Here is a 25,638-nt window from a genome sequence, read left to right as displayed (position 1 = left end):
TTTTCTCCCAGTTTTTCTGTCATAGCAATAACAGGACTTGGAATTCAGTATTCATGCTAATGGCTCTCCCTTATAGTCATACATAGCAAAATATTAATGGCTGGTGAACAAGTCACATAACAGACTAGATATTTCACAGAGTCAGTTCAGCGGTAAAATGTTTGAGTCTGATGCGCAAGGCACAAATATTTGTTTATAAAGTTTTGTATAGCGCCAACGTGACCCTTACAGGTATCGGAGCGCTTCACAATTTTGGGTAAGAGGGATACAGTAGTGGGAGGCAAAATAATCATTACATAATTATGCAAGACACGTGCAGGACTCCTGTAGGTGTTGGAACTCATCACATATGGGTACAGTAATGGGTGAGGAACATTCGAACATATGTATGTACAGTGCATGTTAACAATGTTGTTCACGATGTGTGGGAGTAGCTTCTGAATGTAAGTCTGAATTTCTTTTCCCACTCACGCAAGACCTTGAATCCTAATGTTGCAGCAAGATGGGCTTTCCAGATCTCCTTGCTCTAAAGCTTTTTACCCTTTGATAACACTCCAGATTGTGCCGACTTCATCATTTATTGGTTAAAGAAACTTTTGGAGGAACTCGTGTGATATTTGACTTATATGATTGATTATCCAGCTAACAGTTGTTAGCCCAGCTGTTTAGTTTGTTGCCCACTACTAAGTTTGATTTTATCCGTGTTAAGCACTGAATAGGAAACAGACTCAAAAGAAGCCAAAAGGCCTAAAAGAATCAGGAATCCAACAGATGGAGGGCATCCAACAGGGACGTCAAGGCTTAATCAGAGGAGTGCATTGGTCTAAAACCTGATTGTTGCGGGCTGTGCAATTATTTTCCAAATAACTTGATAACTGATTATTAGCCAGGCTTTGCATCAGTTTGGTGGCAAACGATAAAAATGATACAGGTCGGTAATTGAACTAAACTTTAATTATGCTCCAAAGACAGCAGTATTTTCCCACCCATTAGGTACCTGGCCTGATACATTCATTCTGTAAGTTTAATTCAAATAATTTCACAAACTGTGTGAATGATCTTCATCTTACAGATATCCCGAAGAGATCTTGATAATATCTCTTTCAGCTGCTCAATTAGCTCTTCCTATTTTATAGGCTTAAAACGCATAAAAGTGTTTCCTTGAGAAGTAGAGTCCAGTTAATATGTTATTGAGGGGCCTGCAGAGGGTGAGCTAATTTCTAAAATGCTTCCTGCTAAAAAGTGATAGAGTTGGTTGTATAAAGTGTAGGAGGGCAGAGACTTACATCTTTCACAGTGAGTGGGCCAAACTCTCTAACAATCTCCAAAATCTGTCTAGTCGAGAGGTGAACTGATTACTCTGAGCACAAAGTGAGTCGAATGATTTGTTTTAATGGCTATTTTATAGGTTTTAAAATCTGGAAATGGCATTCTTATTAGGGTTTGAGTTAAAACCTTTCCTCCAGTGTCTTTAGACTTTCTTACATGCTTTCTAGCAACATCAATTTGCTATTGATACACACTTCATACAACTTTCAAGAGGACAACAGAATCAAGACCAGTCGGCACTACAATGTCTTAATCTGCCTTAAACAGATGCATCAGGTGGATGATTGAACAAGGGAGGGTTGAAATTTGCAGGTTTGAGCCACACTCGACAGGAGTTTCCAAGGCACTAAAAGCCCTGGTAGTGGGAACTAGATTGGACAACATTTTCAAGGATGTCAAGTGGTGTGGGTATTCTGCGTTTAAGTGGTTATATTTTAAAGCTATGCAGTACAGTCGGTGGTGAGTACGCTTTAAACTATGCATAATCCTTCCCTACAGTCTTGACAAAAACTGAGATTTTCATAGACATTGCAGAAAGAAGCTAGGATAATTACCATTCTTTTCTTAAGATGATGAGACAAATAGTTCCTTAATGGATTTCCACCTTTTACTGAATGGTTTCAAAGTATGACTTGGGGATTCAATGAAAGCAACAGGTCGCTGTGACAGTCATGGCTACATGGATGATGCTAGAGCAAATAAAATTGGCATGACATGCTGCTGTTTTAAGGCTTCTTAGTATAAACAAACAACGGTCCGAGACCTATATATTTCTAAACATGCAAAAAATCAAAACTTTTTCAATTGAAAGGCGTATGTTATTTAAACAACCCTGCTCAATCAATGATGAACATATGGAAAATAGGCAACAGCAACAAACTCAAGATATATGCAATATTTTTAATCTATTGTCAAAATGTAGTAACGAAAGCACTATTCACAGTATTATGTACTATTCCTTATATACATTGCCCCGTATTTAGAGCGTGCAGTAGAAAAAGAGGTGTCAAAAAGAGCGTGAACGTGGTAAGGAGAAAGGAAAAAGAATCACACAGATTTGTAAACAATTATTCTAAATCATTCAACATGAACACCAGCCAATGAAGGCCGGAGCAGTATATATCCTGGCCACTCCAATTAGTCAGCACAATTTCCCTTATTTTATTCCAAAACATAAGATGTAAAAAATGTCTGCACTATATCATAGAGGGAGATATAGTTAGTGGTCCAGGTTTTTAGTAAATGTCGTCGACGTTTCGACTCGTCTTGCGGCCTTGCGGTGGGTTATGCCTGGGCCATGCGAGTCTTCTTCAGGACAGGTGGGACGGGACAATAAGGGATCTCATTGATGACCCTATGAGAGATAAAAACCCATTAGGGTTGGGGCTGTTGCCTAGTCACTTAAAACAAGGGCAGGATTACAAGAATGCTTACCCTTCTAGGGATATAGTGGTCTCGGTTCCCACTCCAATTGGCTCAGTCCTTTTTGAATCCAAGAAATTAATCCAAGTATTCTGGAAAATTAATGAGGAGCCCATATTTAAAGTCATGTACTTAACCTAATGTTCATATCAGGCAAGGAATTATAAAATAATTACCTCTACAATGTTGTTTAGGTTTCCTATCCAAGGTGGATTTACATGTGCCACTACATGTCTTTAGAAAACTGGTTCCAACCGTGGGTATTGGACACTTTCAATTTAAATTTGGTCGGGCAAGTTAGCCTAAGAAATGAAAGGAAGACCAAAGAGTAAGGGGAACACCCACAATTGTGGCGCTTCACAAAAAGGACTGGTTAAAGACACAATGTCAATTACCTGAGATAGTTAATTGTGTGGCTTAAAGTTGGTCACTGTATCGATGAATGCAAAATCAGGCAGCTGAAAGAAAAACCCATAGTGAATGCCTATTATCGATCAAAGTCTAACACAAGCGATCCTATCGAGTGGGTAGGAATCACGTGGCGTGCTTACCGTGGATTAAGGCCAGAGGTCCTTAAAAAACCGCACGCGTCTATCGGAAACCACAAAAGAAATGCTCGGGAGTGAACCGGAACATTGCCTAGCAACCTACTTTTGTTGAATTCGGACCACTTCCTGCTCGCGGAAAGCGAGGAAGGACTAACCCGATGCATGTACAGGCTCCGTTGTTCGAATTGAAACAAGGGTTACGGGCAAGGGGACGGATTACCCTCATCGTAATGCGCGTCAGGGTATTGTTTTGGGGAGCGCTAGAGGTATTTTGTTATTTACCGCCACCGATATTGGTGATATTACGGTGTATGAAATGAGCCTAAATATTGATGGATAATAAGCACACACCACTCCTGGCTGAGTGTATAGACAAATAATTGTCTATTGGCCAATTTATACCTACTTAACATGCATTGTTAACCAGCCTTGATAGAATATGTGGCGGCCATTTTAGTTTGGGAAGACCGATATGTCAACATAATTCCCATCAATATGCACACAATTTAAAAAACATATTTACAACAGCATTTCATATGGCAATATTTACAAAACAGCCACTATTCCATACTTTTTACAAAATACATTAACAGAACAAACAAAAAACCAAAATACAGTGTTTCATATAGTCATTATCTGCAATAGCTAAGGGGAATTAGAGAATTGCCACCTGTCTGTTAATTTCCTCCAATTCGTTAAGTCCCTTATGTGCAGTGTCTAGAAGATATATCCAACGACATTCTCTTCTACTCAAAATGCTCTGAAGTTCACCTCCTCGTGGGTTAACATGTACCTTTTCCACCACCCACCATCTAATGCTTTCAGGTGGATGTGCAAATGTCGTAAAATGTTGCACGAGTGGGGCTCCCACTGTCTTACACCGTATCCGACTAACATGTTGAAGAATCCTGCATTTAACTCGCTGTATAGTTTGTCCCACGTACATAAATCCGCAGGGGCACAAGATGGCATAAATTACCCCTGCGGTGTTGCAGTTACTATGTGCTTTCAACGTGTGTGTCTGATCGTTGTGTGAGAAGGTTATGCATTCGATGGTGAGGGAGCATGCTTTACAGTTTCCGCATTTTTTATGTCCCAATACTGGCGGTAAGCCCCATAGTGTGGTTTGGGAAGGAACCGATGTTGTAGGGAGGAGTGATTTTATTAGGTGGTCCCTAATACTCTTCCCTTTCCTAAAGGCATGTAAGGGTGTTGGAAGTCCACCCACTTCGTCTTGTACTAGATGCCAGTGTCGATTTATGGCTTTCTTAATCTGGTTGCTTTTGGTATTAAACGTTGTCACACAAACTAGCCTTTCTTCACCTTTGTCCTTTTCTTGTACCGTAAGTAGTTGGTCCCTATGATTGTGCCAAGCTCGCTTGCGTGCCTTCTTAAGTAGGCGTAAGGGGTAACCCCTCTCGCTGAGTCTGGCTATCAAGAGTGATGACTCGTCAAAGAAATCCTCCTTCTTAGTACAATTCCTTCCTTGACGAGTCATCACTCTTGATAGCCAGACTCAGCGAGAGGGGTTACCCCTTACGCCTACTTAAGAAGGCACGCAAGCGAACTTGGCACAATCATAGGGACCAACTACTTACGGTACAAGAAAAGGACAAAGGTGAAGAAAGGCTAGTTTGTGTGACAACGTTTAATACCAAAAGCAACCAGATTAAGAAAGCCATAAATCGACACTGGCATCTAGTACAAGACGAAGTGGGTGGACTTCCAACACCCTTACATGCCTTTAGGAAAGGGAAGAGTATTAGGGACCACCTAATAAAATCACTCCTCCCTACAACATCGGTTCCTTCCCAAACCACACTATGGGGCTTACCGCCAGTATTGGGACATAAAAAATGCGGAAACTGTAAAGCATGCTCCCTCACCATCGAATGCATAACCTTCTCACACAACGATCAGACACACACGTTGAAAGCACATAGTAACTGCAACACCGCAGGGGTAATTTATGCCATCTTGTGCCCCTGCGGATTTATGTACGTGGGACAAACTATACAGCGAGTTAAATGCAGGATTCTTCAACATGTTAGTCGGATACGGTGTAAGACAGTGGGAGCCCCACTCGTGCAACATTTTACGACATTTGCACATCCACCTGAAAGCATTAGATGGTGGGTGGTGGAAAAGGTACATGTTAACCCATGAGGAGGTGAACTTCAGAGCATTTTGAGTAGAAGAGAATGTCGTTGGATATATCTTCTAGACACTGCACATAAGGGACTTAACGAATTGGAGGAAATTAACAGACAGGTGGCAATTCTCTAATTCCCCTTAGCTATTGCAGATAATGACTATATGAAACACTGTATTTTGGTTTTTTGTTTGTTCTGTTAATGTATTTTGTAAAAAGTATGGAATAGTGGCTGTTTTGTAAATATTGCCATATGAAATGCTGTTGTAAATATGGTTTTTAAATTGTGTGCATATTGATGGGAATTATGTTGACATATCGGTCTTCCCAAACTAAAATGGCCGCCACATATTCTATCAAGGCTCGTTAACAATGCATGTTAAGTAGGTATAAATTGGCCAATAGACAATTATTTGTCTATACACTCAGCCAGGAGTGGTGTGTGCTTATTATCCATCAATATTTAGGCTCATTTCATACACCGTAATATCACCAATATCGGTGGTGGTAAATAACAAAATACCTCTAGCGCTCCCCAAAACACTACCCTGACGCGCATTACGATGAGGGTAATCCGTCCCCTTGCCCGTAACCCTTGTTTCAATTCGAACAACGGAGCCTGTACATGCATCGGGTTAGTCCTTCCTCGCTTTCCGCGAGCAGGAAGGGGTCCGAATTCAACAAAAGTAGGTTGCTAGGCAATGTTCCGGTTCACTCCCGAGCATTTCTTTTGTGGTTTCCGATAGACGCGTGCGGTTTTTTAAGGACCTCTGGCCTTAATCCACGGTAAGCACGCCACGTGATTCCTACCCACTCGATAGGATTGCTTGTGTTAGACTTTGATCGATAATAGGCATTCACTATGGGTTCTTCTTTCAGCTGCCTGATTTTGCATTCATCGATACAGTGACCAACTTTAAGCCACACAATTAACTATCTCAGGTAATTGACATTGTGTCTTTAACCAGTCCTTTTTGTGAAGCGCCACAATTGTGGGTGTTCCCCTTACTCTTTGGTCTTCCTTTCATTTCTTAGGCTAACTTGCCCGACCAAATTTAAATTGAAAGTGTCCAATACCCATGGTTGGAACCAGTTTTCTAAAGACATGTAGTGGCACATGTAAATCCACCTTGGATAGGAAACCTAAACAACATTGTAGAGGTAATTATTTTATAATTCCTTGCCTGATATGAACATTAGGTTAAGTACATGACTTTAAATATGGGCTCCTCATTAATTTTCCAGAATACTTGGATTAATTTCTTGGATTCAAAAAGGACTGAGCCAATTGGAGTGGGAACCGAGACCACTATATCCCTAGAAGGGTAAGCATTCTTGTAATCCTGCCCTTGTTTTAAGTGACTAGGCAACATCCCCAACCCTAATGGGTTTTTATCTCTCATAGGGTCATCAATGAGATCCCTTATTGTCCCGTCCCACCTGTCCTGAAGAAGACTCGCATGGCCCAGGCATAACCCACCGCAAGGCCGCAAGACGAGTCGAAACGTCGACGACATTTACTAAAAACCTGGACCACTAACTATATCTCCCTCTATGATATAGTGCAGACATTTTTTACATCTTATGTTTTGGAATAAAATAAGGGAAATTGTGCTGACTAATTGGAGTGGCCAGGATATATACTGCTCCGGCCTTCATTGGCTGGTGTTCATGTTGAATGATTTAGAATAATTGTTTACAAATCTGTGTGATTCTTTTTCCTTTCTCCTTACCACGTTCACGCTCTTTTTGACACCTCTTTTTCTACTGCACGCTCTAAATACGGGGCAATGTATATAAGGAATAGTACATAATACTGTGAATAGTGCTTTCGTTACTACATTTTGACAATAGATTAAAAATATTGCATATATCTTGAGTTTGTTGCTGTTGCCTATTTTCCATGTGTTCATCATTGATTGAGCAGGGTTGTTTAAATAACATACGCCTTTTAATTGAAAAAGTTTTGATTTTTTGCATGTTTAGAAATATATAGGTCTCGGACCGTTGTTTGTTTATACTAATACATTACCCAGGTCCAGTACCTTCGGGTCACCCCATTTCTCTAATGGTTTTAAGGCTTCTGGTAGGCATCAGACTGGATCCAGATATTTAAAAGCAGCAGTACTCTTGTATACCAGTAGATGACGTTGTGCAACTCCGTGCTGACGTTGTTCCACTCCAGAAGACTTGGGTGTAAATAACCACCATCCAGGCGTGCTGATGTCAGTTCCTTTGTATACATGCTTTTTGAGGCGGAAACAGAGCTTACTCCTCCTCTCTTTGACGACTATTTTTCTCCCAAAACATTCTTTTTCAGAGTCCCAGGGACAATATGTCACCTACCAAAACAACAGGGCTTAAACATTTCAGGGAATGTTGAAAAACAATGTCTGTGACAGATCCCTATGAACTATGTCTGTGGTGCCTAGGGTCTGAGGAGGTCCTTGACCTGACCCTACCTACAACAGAGGTGATAACTAACATCTTGACGAACAAGTTACTTACATTCCATAACGCTTTAGTTGGTAGAGACTCTATCTAGACGCTGATTCTTTATATGAGAATATTCCCTAGTGTCAGACTGCATCCTGAATCATTTTTTGCAATTTCCCCTTGCATGCTAGTAGTTGGCATCGTTTGGCACTGCATCGTATTGTTGGCGTTGTCAGCAGCAGATGTGACATTCGCGGTGCCAACATAGGCCCCGCCCCAGGGAGCAAACCTCCGTTCATAACAGTCTTTTTTTATTTTTAATCCTTGCAATTTATTATGATATGAGCTTTGCAAAAGGAAGAAACGAAAAGAAGATGTGTACAAAGAATGTGTTTGTATTGTGGTAAATGTGGATATTATCTAAAATATTGTCACAGTAAACATAGAATTTTCAAGAGTCAAATACAGATGCCTTCAGTTAGAAAGGTTACAACCAGTGGAAAACTGAGCGCCTCGACAATAAATGGTGCTGCCTTGTTGAGTGAAGATAAGCCGTTTGTCACAAAATAGGCAGCTAATACTATGTAGTGATTGATTACTCATGTAGCAGTTCCTAACAAAATTATTTTATCCAATGAACAAGGTGAATTGGTTTCAGGACTTCAGGTCAGGTTTAGGTGTCTCAGGGAATTATATGTTTATCAAGTTTGGACAATCATTAGAGATACCTTTGATCACTAAGAATGTTCCCTCACAGGTTAGGGCAGTAGATGGTTCAGCATTGCCTTCAATGTTAATATATGGACACAATCTTTGTGGTGGGTTTTGCAAGTCACTATGAATAAAATAGTTTTGATCTGATTGATGCCCCTCATTAGGTCGAGCCTAGCTATTACGTAAGCAATCGCAATGCGAGATTATAGTAAGGGGAAAAGAAAAGTCTACCAAAGACCTCTGGAATGCGGTTTATGGCCAGTGCATGTGAGGCATTAAAGTGCGAAGCAGGCATCTGGCATTGACTTAAAAGCAGCAGACTGCTTTCGCCAGCGTGCGCTTGGCCTCACTTCCTGCTCCCCCTCTTACAGCAATTAACTTTCGCTCACTCACACCCCATATGTTCGTTTCCGCACACCCTTCCTTTGATGTCTGCTTCTCTTGTTTTCTCCTCCCTACCCCTCTCTCTCCACCCTCCAACTCTACCCTCCACCCTCCAACTCCACCCTCCAATTCCAACTCCAACCTCCACCTGCAACCTCCAACTCCACCCTCCAACTCCACCCTCCAACTCCTCCCTCCAACTCCTACTCCACCCTCCAACTCCAACTCCACCCTCCAACTCCACACTCCAACTCCAACTCCACCCTCCACCCTCCAACTCCAACTCCACCCTCCAACTCTAACTCCACCTCCACCCTCCAACTCCACCCTCCAACTCCAACTCCACCCTCCAACTCCACCCTCCAACTCCAACTCCATCCTCCAACTCCACCCTCCAACTTCACCCTCCACCCTCCAACTCCTACTCCACACTCCACCCTCCAACTCCACCCTCCAACTCCAACTCCACCCTCCAACTTCAACTCCACCATCCACCCTTCAACTCCACCGTCCAACTCCACCCTCCAACTCCACCTCCACCCTCCAACTCTACCCTCCAACCTCAACTCCACCCTCTAACTCCACCCTCCAACTCCAACCCCACCCTCCAACTCCACCCTCAAATCCTCCCTCCAACTCCTACTCCAGCCTCCACCATTCAACTCCACCCTCCAACTCAAACCTCCAACTCCACCCTCCAACTCTAACTCCACCCTCCAACTCCACTCTCCAACTCCAACTTCACCCTCCAACTCCAAAACCACCCTCCAACTCCAACTCCACCCTCCAACTCCACCCTCCAACTCCAACTCCAACTTGACCCTCCAACTCCAACTCCACCCTCCAACTCCACCCTCCAACTCCAACTTACCCTCCAACTCCAACCTCCAACTCCACCCTCCAACTCCAACTCCAACCTCCAACTCCACCCTCCACCCTTTAACTCCATCCTCCAACTCCAACCTCCAACTCCAACTCCACCCTCCAACTCTACCCTCCAACTCCACCCGCCAACTCCATCCTCCAACTCCAACTCCACCCTCCAACTCCAAACCTACAACTCCAACTGCACCCTCCAACTCCAATTTCACCCTCCAAATCCACCCTCCAACTCCAACTCCACCCTCCAACTCCACGCTCCAACTCCACCCTCCAACTCCACCCTTCAACTCCACCCTCCAACTCCACCCTCCAACTCCACCCTCCAAATCCAACTCCACCCTCCAACTCCACCCTCCAAATCCACACTCCAACTTCAACTCCACCCTCCAACTCCACCCACCAACTCCAACTCCACCCTCCAACTCCAACTCCACCCTCCAACTCTACCCTCCACCCTTAAATTCCACCCTCCAACTCTACCCTCCAACTCCACCCTCCAACTCCAACTCCACCTTCCAACTCCACCCTCCAACTCTACCCTCCAACTCTACCCTCCAACTCCACCCTCCAACTCCAACTCGAACTCCACCCTCCAACTCCACTCGACAACTCCAACGCCACCCTCCAACTCCAACTACACCCTTCAACTCCAACCTTCAACTCCAGCCTCCACCTCCACCCTCCAACTCCACCCTCCAACTACACCCTCCAACTATACCCTCCAACTCCAACTCCAACTCCAACCTCTAACTGCAACCTCCATCCTCCAACCCACCCTCCACACTCCAACTCCACCCTCCAACTCCAACCTCCAACTCCAACTCCAACCTCCAACTGCAACCTCCATCTTCCAACCCACCCTCCACACTCCAACTCCACCCTCCAACTCCACCCTCCAACTCCACCCTCCAACTCCAACTCCATGCTCCAACTCAACTCCACCCTCCAACTCCACCCTCCAACTCCAACTCCACCCTCCAACTCCACCCTCCAACTCCAACTCCACCCTCCAACTCCAACTCCACCCTCCAACTCCACCCTCCAACTACAACTCCACCCTCCAACTCCACCCTCCAACTCCACCCTCCAACTCCAACTCCACCCTCCAAATCCAACTCCACCATCCACCCTTCAACTCCACCCTCCAATTCCAACCTCCAACTCCAACTCCACCCTCCAACTCCAACTCCACCCTCTAACTTCACCCTCCAACTCCAACTCCACCCTCCAACTCCACCCTCCAACTCCAACTCCACCCTCCAACTCCAACTCCACCCTCAACTCCAACTCCACCCTCCAACTCCACCCCCCAACTCCACCCTCCAACTCTACCCCCCAACTCCACCCTCCAACTCAACCCTCCTACTCGAACTCCACCCTCCAACTCCACTCTCCAACTCCACTCTCCATCTCCGCCCTCCAACCTAAACTCCACCCTCCATCTCCAACCTCCAACTCCAACTCCACCCTCCAACTCCACCCTCCAACTTCACCCTCCAACTCCACCCTCCAACTCCACCCTCCAACTCCAACTCCACCCTCCACCATTCAACTCCACCCTCTAACTCCACCCTCCAACTCCAACTCCACCCTCCAATTCCAACACCACCCTCCAACTCCAACTCCACCCTCCAACTCCAAAACTCCAACTCCACCCTCCATCTCCACCCTCCAACTCCAACTCCAACTCCAACTCCACCCTCTAACTCCAACTCCACCCTCCAACTCCAACTCCACCCTCCAACTCCAGCTCCACCTTCCAACTCCAACTTCACCCTCCAACTCCACCCTCCAACTCCACACTCCAACCTCAACTCCACAACCCAACTCCACCCTCCAACTCCAACTCGACCCTCCACCGTTCAACTCCACCCTCCAACTCCACCCTCCAACTCCAACTCCACCCTCCAACTCCAACTCCACCCTCAACTCCAACTCCACCCTCCAACTCCACCCCCCAACTCCACCCTCCAACTCTACCCCCCAACTCCACCCTCCAACTCAACCCTCCTACTCGAACTCCACCCTCCAACTCCACTCTCCAACTCCACTCTCCATCTCCGCCCTCCAACCTAAACTCCACCCTCCATCTCCAACCTCCAACTCCAACTCCACCCTCCAACTCCACCCTCCAACTTCACCCTCCAACTCCACCCTCCAACTCCACCCTCCAACTCCAACTCCACCCTCCACCATTCAACTCCACCCTCTAACTCCACCCTCCAACTCCAACTCCACCCTCCAACTCCAAAACTCCAACTCCACCCTCCATCTCCACCCTCCAACTCCAACTCCAACTCCAACTCCACCCTCTAACTCCAACTCCACCCTCCAACTCCAACTCCACCCTCCAACTCCAGCTCCACCTTCCAACTCTAACTTCACGCTCCAACTCCACCCTCGACCCTCCAACTCCACCCTCCAACTCCACCGTCCAAATCCACCCTTCAATTCCACCCTCCAACTCCACCCTCCAACTCTATCCTCCAACTCCAACTCCACCCTCTAACTCCAACTCCACCCTCCAACTTCACACTTCAACTCCAACTCCACCCTCCAACTCCACCCTCCAACTCCACCCTCCAACTCAAACTCCACCCTCCAACTCCAACTCCACCCTCCAACTCCAACTCCACCCTCCAACTTTACCCTCCAACTCAACCCTCCAATTCCAACTCCACCCTCCAACTCTAACTCCACTCTCCAATTCCACCCTTCAACTCCAACTCCACCCTCCAACTCCACCCTCCAACTCCACCCTCCAACTCTACCCTCCAACTCTACCCTCCCACTCCACCCCCCAACTCCAACTCCACCCTCCAACTGCACCCTTCAACTCCACTTTCCAACTCCACCCTCCAACTACAACCTCCAACTCCAACTCCAACCTCCAACTCCAACCTCCACCCTCCAACCCACCCTCCACCCTCCAACTCCACCCTTCAACTCCACCCTCCAACTCCAATTCCAGCCTCCATCTCCACGCTCCAACTCCAACTCCACCCTCCAACTCCAATCTTCAACTCCAACTCCACCCTCCAACTCCAACTCTACCCTACAACTCCACCCTCCAACTCCAACTCCACCATCCAACTCTAACTCCACCCTCCAACTCCGCCCTACAACTCCACCTCCACCCTCCAACTCTACCCTTCAACCTCAACTCCACCCTCTAACTCCACCCTCCAGCTCCAACCCAACCCTCCAGCTCCACCCTCAAATCCCCCGTCCAACTCCAACTCCACCCTCCACCATTCAACTCCACCCTCCATCTCCAACCTCTAACTCTACCTTCCAACTCTAACTCCACCCTCCAACTCCACCCGCCAACTCCACCCTCCAACTCCAACTCAACCCTCCAACTCTAACTTCACCCTCCAACTCCACCCTCCAACTCCAACTCCACCCTCCAACTCCAACTCCACCATTCACCCTTCAACTCCACCCTCCAATTCCACCCTCCAAATCCAACTCCACCCTCCACCTTCCAACTCCAACTCCACCCTCTAACTCCACCCTCCAACTCCAACTCCACCCTCCAACTCCACCCTCCAACTCCACACTCCAACCTCAACTCCCCAATCCAACTCCACCCTCCAACTCCACCCTCCAACTCCACCCTCCAACTCCAGCTCCACCCTCCACCATTCAACTCCACCCTCCAATTCCACCCTACAGCTCCACCCTACAACTCCAAATCTACCCTCCAACTCCACCCTCCAACTCTAACTCCACCCTCCAACTCCACCCTCCAACTCCACCCTCCAACTCCACCCTCCAACTCCAACTCCAACTTCACCCTCCAACTCCAACTCCACCTTCCAACTCCAACTCCACCCTCCACTCTTCAACTCCACCCTCCAACTCCACCCTCCAACTCCAACTCCACTTTCCAACTCCACCCTCCAACTCCACCCTCCAACTCCAACTCCATCCTCCAACTCCACCCTCCATCTCCACCCCTCCAACTCCAACTCCACCCTCCAACTCCACCCTCCAACTTCAACCTCCAACTCCACCTCCAACTCCAACTCCACCCTCCACCCTTCAACTCCACCCTCCAACTCCACCCTCCATCTCCACCCTCCAACTCCAAATCCACCCTCCAACTCCACCCTCCAACTCCAACGCCACCCTCCAACTCTAACTCCACCCTCCAACTCCACCCCCCAACTCCACTCTCCAACTCCACCCCCCAACTCCACCCTCCAACTCCACCCTCCTACTTCAACTCCACCCTCGAACTCCACTCTCCAGCTCCAATCTCCCACTCCGCCCTCCAACCTCAATTCCACCCTCCAACTCCAACTCCACCCTCCAACTCCAACTCCACCTTCCAACTCCAACTTCACGCTCCAACTCCACCCTCCACCCTCCAACTCCACCCTCCAACGCCACCGTCCAACTCCACCCTTCAATTCCACCCTCCAACTCCACCCTCCAACTCTATCCTCCAACTCCACCATCTAACTCCAACTCCACCCTCCAACTTCACACTCCAACTCCAATTCCACCCTCCAACTCCACCCTCCAACTCCACCCTCCAACTCCACCTCCATCCTCTAACTCCAACTCCACCCTCCAACTCCAACTCCATCCTTAAATTCCACCCTCCAACTCTACCCTCCAACTCCACCCTCCAACTCCAACTCCACCTTCCAACTCCACCCTCCAACTCTACCCTCCAACTCTACCCTCCAACTCCACCCTCCAACTCCAACTCGAACTCCACCCTCCAACTCCACCGACAACTCCAACTCCACACTCCAACTGCACCCTTCAACTCCAACCTTCAACTCTAGCCTCCACCTCCACCCTCCAACTCCACCCTCCAACTCCACCCTCCAACTACACCCTCCAACTCCAACTCCAACCTCCAACTGCAACCTCCATCCTCCAACCCACCCTCCACACTCCAACTCCACCCTCCAACTCCAACCTCCAACTCCAACCTCCAACTGCAACCTCCATCCTCCAACCCACCCTCCACACTCCAACTCCACCTTCCAACTCCACCCTCCAACTCCAACTCCACGCTCCAACTCAACTCCACCCTCCAACTCCACCCTCCAACTCCAACTCCACCCTCCAACTCCACCCTCCAACTCCAACTCCACCCTCCAACTCCAACTCCACCCTCCAACTCCACCCTCCAACTACAACTCCACCCTCCATTTCCAACTTCACCCTCCAACTCCACCCTCCAACTCCACCCTCCAACTCCAACTCCACCCTCCAAATCCAACTCCACCATCCACCCTTCAACTCCACCCTCCAATTCCAACCTCCAACTCCAACTCCACCCTCCAACCCTAACTCCACCCTCTAACTTCACCCTCCAACTCCAACTCCACCCTCCAACTCCACACTCCAACCTCAACTCCACAACCCAACTCCACCCTCCAACTCCACCCTCCAACTCCAACTCCACCCTCCACCGTTCAACTCCACCCTCCAACTCCACCCTCCAACTCCAACTCCACCCTCCAACTCCAACTCCACCCTCAACTCCAACTCCACCCTCCAACTCCACCCTCCAACTCTACCCCCCAACTCCACCCTCCAACTCAACCCTCCTACTCGAACTCCACCCTCCAACTCCACTCTCCAACTCCACTCTCCATCTCCGCCCTCCAACCTCAACTCCACCCTCCATCTCCAACCTCCAACTCCAACTCCACCCTCCAACTCCACCCTCCAACTTCACCCTCCAACTCCACCCTCCAACTCCAACTCCACCCTCCACCATTCAACTCCACCCTCCAACTCCACCCTCCAACTCCAACTCCACCCTCCAATTCCAACACCACCCTTTAACTCCAACTCCACCCTCCAACTCCAAAACTCCAACTCCACCCTCCATCTTCACCCTCCAACTCCAACTCCACCCTCTAACTCCAACTCCATCCTCCAACTCCAACTCCACCCTCCAACTCCAGCTCCACCTTCCAACTCCAACTTCACGCTCCAACTCAACCCTCGACCCTCCAACTCCACCCTCCAACTCCACCCTCTGTTAGAAAGGCGACCCGGGGGAGACAGAAGATGTCTGACTGACCACCCCTAGGTCCACCCCTCCGTCGAGAAGTAGCGGAGCGTTTACCGAGAGGCCTCCTGAATGAGGGTCCTCTCCTAGGATCGTACAGCAGAGTAATCACAACACTACAAACGGACACCACACAGGAGGTCAAGTTCTCAAGCTTTATAAGTAGTAAACGGTTGCTGGTTCTTGGCAGTATGTACAAGCAGATCGAGGGATCTGGAAAGTCTCGTAAAGGGGGGTAAGGTAGCGGGACTGTCTTACTCTGGGCGGAGGAAGGGATACCCTACGCACAGCTCTCAATCCTCGAGCTGGGGGGTTCCGAGAGGTTCGCGCCGCGGCGGCACCAGCAGGCTAACAAGAGGGTTCAGCAAGGTAGGCCGCGGCAGCGCCAGCAGGCTCTCAGATGGTTCAGCAAGGTAGGCCGCGACAGCGCCAGCAGGCTCTCGGATGGTTCAGCAAGGTAGGCCGCGGCAGCGCCAGCAGGCTCTCGGACGGTTCAGCAAGGTAGGCCGCAGCAGCGCCAGCAGGCTCTCAGATGGTTCAGCAAGGTAGGCCGCGGCAGCGCCAGCAGGCTCTCGGATGGTTCAGCAAGGTAGGCCGCGGCAGCGCCAGCAGGCTCTCGGATGGTTCAGCAAGGTAGGCCGCGGCAGCGCCAGCAGGCTCTCTGATGGTCGTCGGGTTACAGATGAGTTCGTCTGGTGTCGGCCGTGACAGCGTCAGCAGGGCTTCCAGTCCAGGATACAACTGAAGACCTGATCCAGGGCTGGCCCAGATATAGGTCTGGAGGTCTTTGAAGTCCGGACCCTCGCGCCTGGGGGTCAGAGGGGCCGGGATGAAGGTGTCCAAACACCCTGCAGGGGGGTGGAGCCAGCGCCCAGGGAGGCCGGAGGGCGATCGATACCAGGCGTCCGGGGACGGCTGGAGGGCCATCGAAACTCCTCTCCCTCCGGGATCTGTCGAGTGGCCACTCGACCACCTGGGTGGATCTTGGTGCCTCGATGTCTGGGCTTCGCTGGGGCCGAGGCTGGGGCCGAGGCCACGTGGTCGTGACGTGGTGGGCCCAAGATGGAGTCGGGCACGGCCTCGTGCTTCGGTCGTGATGGGCCTATGCGGGGGCCAGGCCGATGATGGGGATCCGGGAGGGTAGCCGGATCTGTGGTGTTGGGGCGTGCAGGGTCGGGCAGAAGGGGCCACCCGAGGTCCGGAGGCGGGTTGATGTCGTCCTGGGCCCGCCATGCGGGAGGGGTAGGACCACGCCATGAGGCCGGGTCCAACACCCTCCAACTCCACCGTCCAAATCTGCCTTCAATTCCACCCTCCAACTCCACCCTCCAACTCTATCCTCCAACTACAACTCCACCCTCTAACTCCAACTCCACCCTCCAACTCCACCCTCCAACTCCAACTCCACTTTCCAACTCCACCCTCCAACTCCACCCTCCAACTCCAACTCCATCCTCCAACTTAACCCTCCATCGCCACCCTCCAACTCCAACTCCACCCTCCAACTCCAACCTCCAACTCCACCTCCAACTCCAACTCCACCCTCCACCCTTCAACTCCACCCTCCAACTCCACCCTCCATCTCCACCCTCCAACTCCAAATCCACCCTCCAACTCCACCCTCCAACTCCAACTCCACCCTCCAACTCTAACTCCACCCTCCAACTCCACCCCCAAACTCCACTCTCCAACTCCACCCCCAACTCCACCCTCCAACTCCACCCTCCTACTCCAACTCCACCCTCGAACTCCACTCTCCAGCTCCAATCTCCCACTCCGCCCTCCAACCTCAATTCCACCCTCTAACTCCAACTCCAACCTCCAACTCCAACTCCACCTTCCAACTCCAACTTCACGCTCCAACTCCACCCTCCACCCTCCAACTCGACCCTCCAACGCCACCGTCCAACTCCACCCTTCAATTCCACCCTCCAACTCCACCCTCCAACTCTATCCTCCAACTCCAACTCCACCATCTAACTCCAACTCCACCCTCCAACTTCACACTCCAACTACAATTCCACCCTCCAACTCCACCCTCTAACTCCACCCTCCAACTCCACCCTCCAACTCCACCCTCCAACTCCACCTCCATCCTCTAACTCCAACTCCACCCTCCAACTCCAACTCCACCCTCCAACTCCAACTGCACCCTTCAACTCCACCTTCCAACTCCACCCTCTAACTCCACCCTCCAACTCCACCCTCCAACTCCAACTCTACCCACCAACTCCAACCTCCACCCTCCAACCCACCCTCCAACTCCACCCTTCAACTCCACCCTCCAATTCCAACTCCACCCTCCAACTCCACGCTCCAACTCCAACCCCACCTTCCAATTCCAACGTCACCCTTCAACTCCACCCTCCAACTCCAGCTCCACCCTCCAGCTCCACCCTCCAACTCCACCCTCTAACTCCACCCTCCAATTCCACCCTCCAACTCCAACTCCACCCTCCAACTCCACCTCCACCCTCCAACTCCAACTCCACCCTCCAACTCCAACTCCACCCTCCAACTCCACCCTCCAACTCCAACTCCACCCTCCAACTCCAACTCCACCCTCCAACTCCACCCTCCAACTCCAACTCCACCCTCCAACTCTACCCTCCAACTCCACCCTCCAACTCCACCCTCCAACTCCAGCTCCACCCTCCAACTCCACCCGCCAACTCCAACTCCACCCTCCAACTCCAACTCCACCCTCCAACTCCACCCTCCAACTCCACCCTCCAACTACACCCTCCAACTCCAACTCTACCCTCCAACTCCAACTACACCCTCCAACTCCACCCTACAACTCTACCCTCCAACTCCACCCTCCAACTCCACCCTCCAACTCTAACTCCAACTCCACCCTCCAACTCCACCCGCCAACTCCAACTCCACCCTCCAACTCCAACTCCACCCTCCAACTACACCCTCCAACTACACCCTCCAACTACACCCTCCAACTCCATCTTTACCCTCCAACTCCAACCTCCACCCTCCAACCCACCCTCCACCCTCTGACTCCACCCTTCAACTCCACCCTCCAACTCCACCCTCCAACTGCACAATCCAACTCCACCCTCCAACTCCATTCTCCAACTCCAACTCCACCCTCCAACTCCAACTCCACCCTCCAACTCAACCCTCCAACTCCAACTCCACCCTCCAACTCCAGCTCCACCCTCCAACTCCACCCTCCAACTCCAACTCCACCCTCCAACTCTAACTCCACCCTCCAACTCCGCTCTACAACTCCAACTCCATCCTCCAACTCCACCCTACAACTCCAGCCTACAACTCCACCCTACAACTCCACCCTCCAACTCCACCCTCCAACTCCACCCTTCAACTCCAACTCCACCCTCCAACTCCAACTCCACCCGCCAACTCAACTCCACCCTCCAACTCCACTCTCCAACTCTAACTCCACCCTCCAACTCCAACTCCACCCTCCAACTCCACCCTCCAATTCCACACACCAACTACACCCTCCGACTCCAACTCCACCCTCCAACTCCAACTCCACCCGCAAACTCCACCCTCCGACTCTACCCTTTAACTCCACTCTCCAACTCCAACTCCACCCTCCAACTCTACCCGCCAACTCCAACTCCACCCTCCAACTCCAACTGCATCCTTCAACTCCACCCTCCAACTCCACCCTCCGACTCCACCCTCCAACTCCAACTCCACCCTCCAACTCTAACCTCCACCCTCCAACCCACCCTCCACCCTCCAACTCCACCCTCCAATTCCACCCTTCAACTCCACTCTCCAACTCTATCCTCCAACTCCAACTCCACCCTCCAACACCAACTCCACCCTCCAACTCCAACTCTACCCTCCAACTCCAACTCCACCCTCCAACTCCGCCCTCCAACTCCCACTCCACCCTCCAAGTCCACCCTCCAACTCTACCCTCCAACTCCACCATCCAACTCCACCCTCCAACTCTAACTCCACCCTTCAAACTCCACCCGCCAACTCCAACTCCACCCTCCAACTCCAACTGCACCGTTCAACTCCAGCCTCCAACTCCACCCTCCAACTCCACCCTCCAACTCCAACTCCACCCTCCAACTCCAACCTCCACCCTCCAACCCACCCTCCACTCTCCAACTCCACCCTCCAACTCCACCCTTCAATTCCACCCTCCAACTCCAACATCACCCTCCAACTCCAACTCTACCCTCCAACTCCAACTCCACCCTCCAACTCCACCCTCCAAATCCACCCTCCAACTCCACCCTCCAACTCCACCCTCCAACTCCACCCTCCATCTCTCAGGAACACTACCACATCCCTCAGGGACACCACCACATCACTCAGGGGCACCACCACATCACTCAGGGGCACCACCACATCACTCAGGGACACCACCACATCATTCAGGGACACCACCACATCACTCAGGAACACCACCACATCATTCAAGGACACCACCACATCACTCGGGGACACCACCACATCACTCAGGGGTACCACCACATCACTCAGGGACACCACCACATCATTTAGGGACACCACCACATCACTCAGGAACACCACCACATCATTCAAGGACACCACCACATCACTCGGGGATACCACCACATCACTTAGGGACACCACCACATCTCTCTGGGAATACCACCACATCACTCAGGAACACCACCACATCACTCAGGGACACCACCACATCACTCGGGGACACCACCACATCACTCAGGGACACCACCACATCACTCAGGGACACCACCACATCACTCTTTGACACCACCACATCACTCTAATACACCGCCACTTCAATCAGCCCAACCACATCATCACTCAGCACCACAACAGCACTGCCCTTGCTTGCTACCAACAAGCATTGCCATAGCCAATAGGACCCTCCAACTCGAACTGCACCCTCCAACTCCAACTCCACCCTCCAACTCCACCCTCCAACTCCAACTCCAACTCCACCCTACAAATCCACCCTCCAACTCCTCCCTCCATCTCCAACTCCACCCTCCAACTCCACCCTCCAACTCCAACTCATTGAACTCTCACAATAAGCCTGTCCTCACATCCAGTTCAAAGATATACACACACACACATAATCTATTACAGGGGCACTGGGTGGCCTGCATTCATAAAATATCACTTTGAGCAACTTCAAAAGCAACCAAAAATATGTTTAAACAATGACGCTGTAGTAGACAGAGAATAGTTGTGTCACAAGCAGGTGATGTTTTAGGGCATTATTCTCATATAGCAAAATGAAGCTGATTCCATGTTACAAAAGCACTTTGGATAGTTAAAAATAATTTACAAGGTTCCATAGGGCCAACATGTTTCATCCCAAGTCTAGACAATTTTCTAGTAGTCACTTATAGAAAGGGAGTGTTACTTGATGAAAATGTGAATCCCCACAGTTTCTGATATAGGCCAATCCTTTTATGAAAACAGTAACTTAAGGTCTGGGTTTTAGGGATGAGAAGTGAGGAATTCTTTTGTACAGCACATTGCAGTGAAGGTGTTTTCTCATTCTATTTGGCGAAATGATATTGAAATATTTTGGTATTTGGGGATTTAGTATAACAACAGCATAGGTGAGAATCAAGTTTTCTTTTCTCCTCTCGCCTCCCCTGAAGTGAACCCTGGATATAGAGATAATGTTCTTTCTCTTATAATCCCGTTTAGACATCAGAAATTATTCATGTTAAAAAATAAGGTCGTAGTTCACAGACCCGTCTTGAATCTCCAGTGTTTATAAAGCATATATTGTATACTGTTTCCTACTATGGGAGGCTATGCCGCTGATCTCCGACTTTCAGAGCTCATGGAATCCTTTGCTCCAAAATTATTGTGACAACTGAAGTTCTTGACTCAACTGATTACTTTTCTCTCTTGATTCCTAGTTAATTGTCTACAGTCTAGTTGAGTGAGCACCATCAACCACATTTGAAATTTGAATTTTACTCAATTCAGGATGTCCAACAATGTGAGTTTTGATTTCATGCCTGTAAGTGTAAATGAGGTATTATGCTTAATTGTCATTATCAGGATTTGAGTTTCTGAAATAGAGATGAGTACTGCTATTTGAGTGAAAATTCACATGTTAAGTCCCGATTCTAAAAGAAGCTGCAGGTGAACAAAGGTAAAACATAAGACATGCAAAGTTTTAAAACAGGTGAGGAAACAATATAGTGTCACCTACTAAAAACAAAGGGAGCGAGAAGAGTTTTTGTAGTGACCTTTGAACTATGTTTTTGTTTGATGACTGAGAAATGATCGGACCTAAATATATGGGAGAAGATTTACAATCCCCATGTGCCGCGGTGCATCTAGTTGCATGAGGCACTTGTGGCCTAGCCTGCTGAGTGATATTTACAAGCACAAGTGAAGTCATTCTGCGTGACTTAACCTGTGCTCGTAAGTATCGCCCCAGTTCATGCACCACTTTGTGTGTTCGGGGCGGGACATGGGTGTTGATATGGGTGTTCCCACGCAACACCCATGTCCACTGATGCATTTCCAGATTTACAAGAAATCGTAAATCTGGAAATGTGTCAGAATGTCAGAAGGTGCCCCTTCCTGCACAAGAACAATCTCCCCATGACGCAGGCATCCTTGCACCACTGTGCAAGGAGGCCTGCGCTGGCGCATGGCAGCTGTTTGTGTGCCAGCGCAAGGGGAAGCAGAGAGATGCAACATACTGTTGTAAATATGTTGCATCCCTGTGCTTTGAAACTAACGCAGTGCAGCACAGCAAAATGACTTGCTTCATCGCGCTGCGTTAGTTTCTTTTAGATCTGCCCCGCGGTTTCTTCCCAACTTACAATGTTAGTTTAAAAGTTTAGAAGGATAAGTAGTGGGCAAATTATTGAGATGTTCTCAATTTTGTTGACAATCAATTTAGTTTCTTCAAAAAAAAAGTAGGGGTATGATCTCTTTCCCATAGTTGTACAAACATCATGTTTAGAGCTCGCTCCACTACAGGCCTTCAATGTGAAGTGAAAGAGTTACACTTGGTGAAACAATTTACTTCCCCTTCAAGGCAGGAGTGAGATATAGGGCAGCTCACCGAGGAGGCTCATAGAAGGTGAAACAAACCGAATCAACCCCAGCCGACAAAACTACTCCTGACCCAACCACCAGCCAACAAACCAACCCAACCCACCCCCTCCAGCCGGCAAAAAAAATCGGACTCACCCTCAGCCTATAAAACTACCCCAACCCCACCAGCCTACTAAACTACAACAAAACAACCCCCAGCCCAAACTACACCCAGCACAAATAAACTCAACGCTTCCTGCAAGGTCTTCTTGCTTCTGTCCATAGCAGGCAGCAGTTAGTATGCATTTTGCCTTAACCACACATATGCGTGCTTAGGGCATATGTGTGGTTAATGCATGTGCTGTAGATCTAGGGGAGTTGGAAAACTCATGGTTTAGACCACAGTGTTCCGACTGTTCCCCGACCATGGCATTTGAATATAGCAGATTCCCTTCAGTAGTTAGCTACTACATTTCAACGAGAAAATGGCTGAGCGGCACAGGGTGTAACATTGTATATCAATATTTTGAAATGGTGAAATCTAGTTTTAGAGAGAAAGACCAAATGATTCTTTCTGTTTCTCTTGTAGTTCCGCATGCGAGCCCGCCTGAGGGCAGTAATCTGCTGCTGCAGACCAGTCCCTGAGGGAGGTAAGTGGTCGAAAGCAAAACCCCTCATTACCTCATGCCACTAGACATAAATGTACTCTGAGGGGCAGATGTACAAGCCCCTTGACACACCGGTTCATCATTTTTTGGGTTGTACCGGTGGCGCATGGTAACGCTCCATATTTACAAGGACAGGAAAAGCCACCCTGTGTGACTTTGCTTGTCCTTGTAAATATGACACCTTTACACGCAGCACTTTGCATGAAAGGGACTTTCCATGGGTGTTGCTATGGGTGTTGACACGCAGCACCCATGGAACCAGACACATTTTCAGATTCACAAGGAATCATAAATCTGGAAATGAGTGTGAATTCTACGCCTCCCCAGCGGAGGCGTAGGGAGGCGCAACAACGAGAAATGTATTAATTTCTCCTCGTTTTCTTTTCCTCTTTCTATGTGTGCTGCATTTTGCAGCACACATAGAAAGAGGAAATCACCTCTAATGATTGTTTATGTATAGGAAGGGTTCCCTTCCGGCACATCAACAATCATTGAAACAATTCAGTTTTTCAACTTCTATGGGTGCTAATGCAGCACTCATAGAAGTTGAAAAACGGCATTTCAGATTGTTTTTGTGCAGGAAGGGAACCCTTCCTGAACAAAAAGAGCAGAATGAAGACGAGTAAGATGATGGGACGAGGTAAGTACCAACTGAATGGCCTTATGATCAGAACATGGGATTGGCAACCTCTCCTGCACTTTCAATTGAGGATTAGATATGAATATTCCATCTAGGGTGTGTCCATCCTCGTGGGTAGGATGCATAATCAGTTGGTCCATCAAGACACTGGCCATCAGCTCTAGAAGCGAGATTGTATATTGGTCATTTATATTTTCTAAATGGTAGTTGAAGTCACCTAAGATAGAAAATTCCTGAAAGTCAACACTAGACTCGATGATATGACCTTTTGTCTCTACAAACTTGTTCGTAGCCCCTGGTGGTCTATACAGCAGTATACCGTTAAATATATAGTTTTCACTGATGGTGATTCCAAATGAAAGCAGTACACAATCAGGACCGCTTCCTGAAGTAGAGCTTTTCATCGACAAGGTGTCCTTGATAATAATCGCTATTTCCCCTCCCCGCTTATCCTGTCTGTCATTCATGATTAATAAGCATCCTTGGGGAATGGCTAATGATAGCTCCGGATCAGATGTTCCATCTGCCCACGTCTCCGTGACAAATGCCATATATATATTGTGAGCTTCCAGCAGCTCGGGGAATTCAATGTTGTGTTTAATTAAAGAGAGTGTATTCAGGAGTAGGCCCTGGAGGGACTTTTGCAAAACTGTTTGCGGGTAAAGGACTTGATGCGAGTTAAAGCTGCATTTTGTTTTGGTGAAGAGGAACTTCATGTCACACAGAGGGCACACCTTAGGCTCTTTCAAAGGATCGAGTTGCGGACAGGAATCCTTCATCTGGGAGTTAAGACTTACAAGGGTATCTCTCTCTTAAACTTGGGCCCAAGATCAGTAGGGAACGGACAGGGGGGGTGGCCTTGGGCCCGATCTAGGCACGGATGGGCGCAGACGGGCTTGCCTTTAGCGTGCCAGCGGCGCGCCCTCTGTGCATCCGCTCTGGCATGCTGCTTAAATAGCCGTGAGTCAGGCGTCTCGCGCACACATCAGTTGTTTCCAACCCAGAAGTACTAGTCAGGCATGTCCGGTCCCTTAGCCCTCCGCAACAAACGGCACAAGCCACGGCAGAACGGGGGCGGGGAGGGAAGATCACAACAGCTACCACCCTGATTAGCAAGCTAAAACAAAGTGCCGGTAAGCATGTGGAGTGAGGTACAAAAACCAATTACGATCCCAGCAGGTGGAGTAAAAGTCTAAAATGAACACAAAGTGTCAATCTCAATGCGGTTTTTAAAAATAGCAGCAGGGCAAAATGATAGGTGACAAGACCTACTGCTGGTGTTCTCGAGTCCGCGCCGGAATGCTGCTTAAATAGCAGTGAGTCAGGCGTCTCGCGCACACATCAGCTGTTCCCAACCCACAAGTGCTAGTCAGGTATGTCCGGTCCTTTAGCCCTCCGCAACA

At 49.1% G+C, this 25,638-nt stretch overlaps 1 protein-coding gene across 2 annotated transcripts in view; it reads left to right on the top strand.

Moving 5' to 3' along the window:
- The window catches only part of LOC144829026 (uncharacterized), a 77,819-nt gene that overhangs the window by 5,777 nt on the left and 46,404 nt on the right, over nt 1–25,638 (top strand). Inside the window, exons 2-3 of one of the 2 annotated variants that reach the window (XM_078687740.1) lie at nt 21,790–21,872; nt 23,517–23,577. In XM_078687740.1, coding sequence (XP_078543866.1) covers nt 21,861–21,872; nt 23,517–23,577 — 73 coding nt within the window. In that variant the 5' untranslated portion in view covers nt 21,790–21,860. The remainder of the gene's footprint in view (nt 1–21,789; nt 21,873–23,516; nt 23,578–25,638) is intronic. The other variant, XM_078687741.1, reaches the window with a different exon arrangement.

The sequence above is a fragment of the Lissotriton helveticus genome, chromosome 4_1 (genome assembly GCF_964261635.1).
Source record: "Lissotriton helveticus chromosome 4_1, aLisHel1.1, whole genome shotgun sequence".
Classification (NCBI taxonomy): Eukaryota; Metazoa; Chordata; class Amphibia; order Caudata; family Salamandridae; genus Lissotriton; species Lissotriton helveticus.
This window is presented reverse-complemented; position numbering and strand designations above follow the sequence as displayed.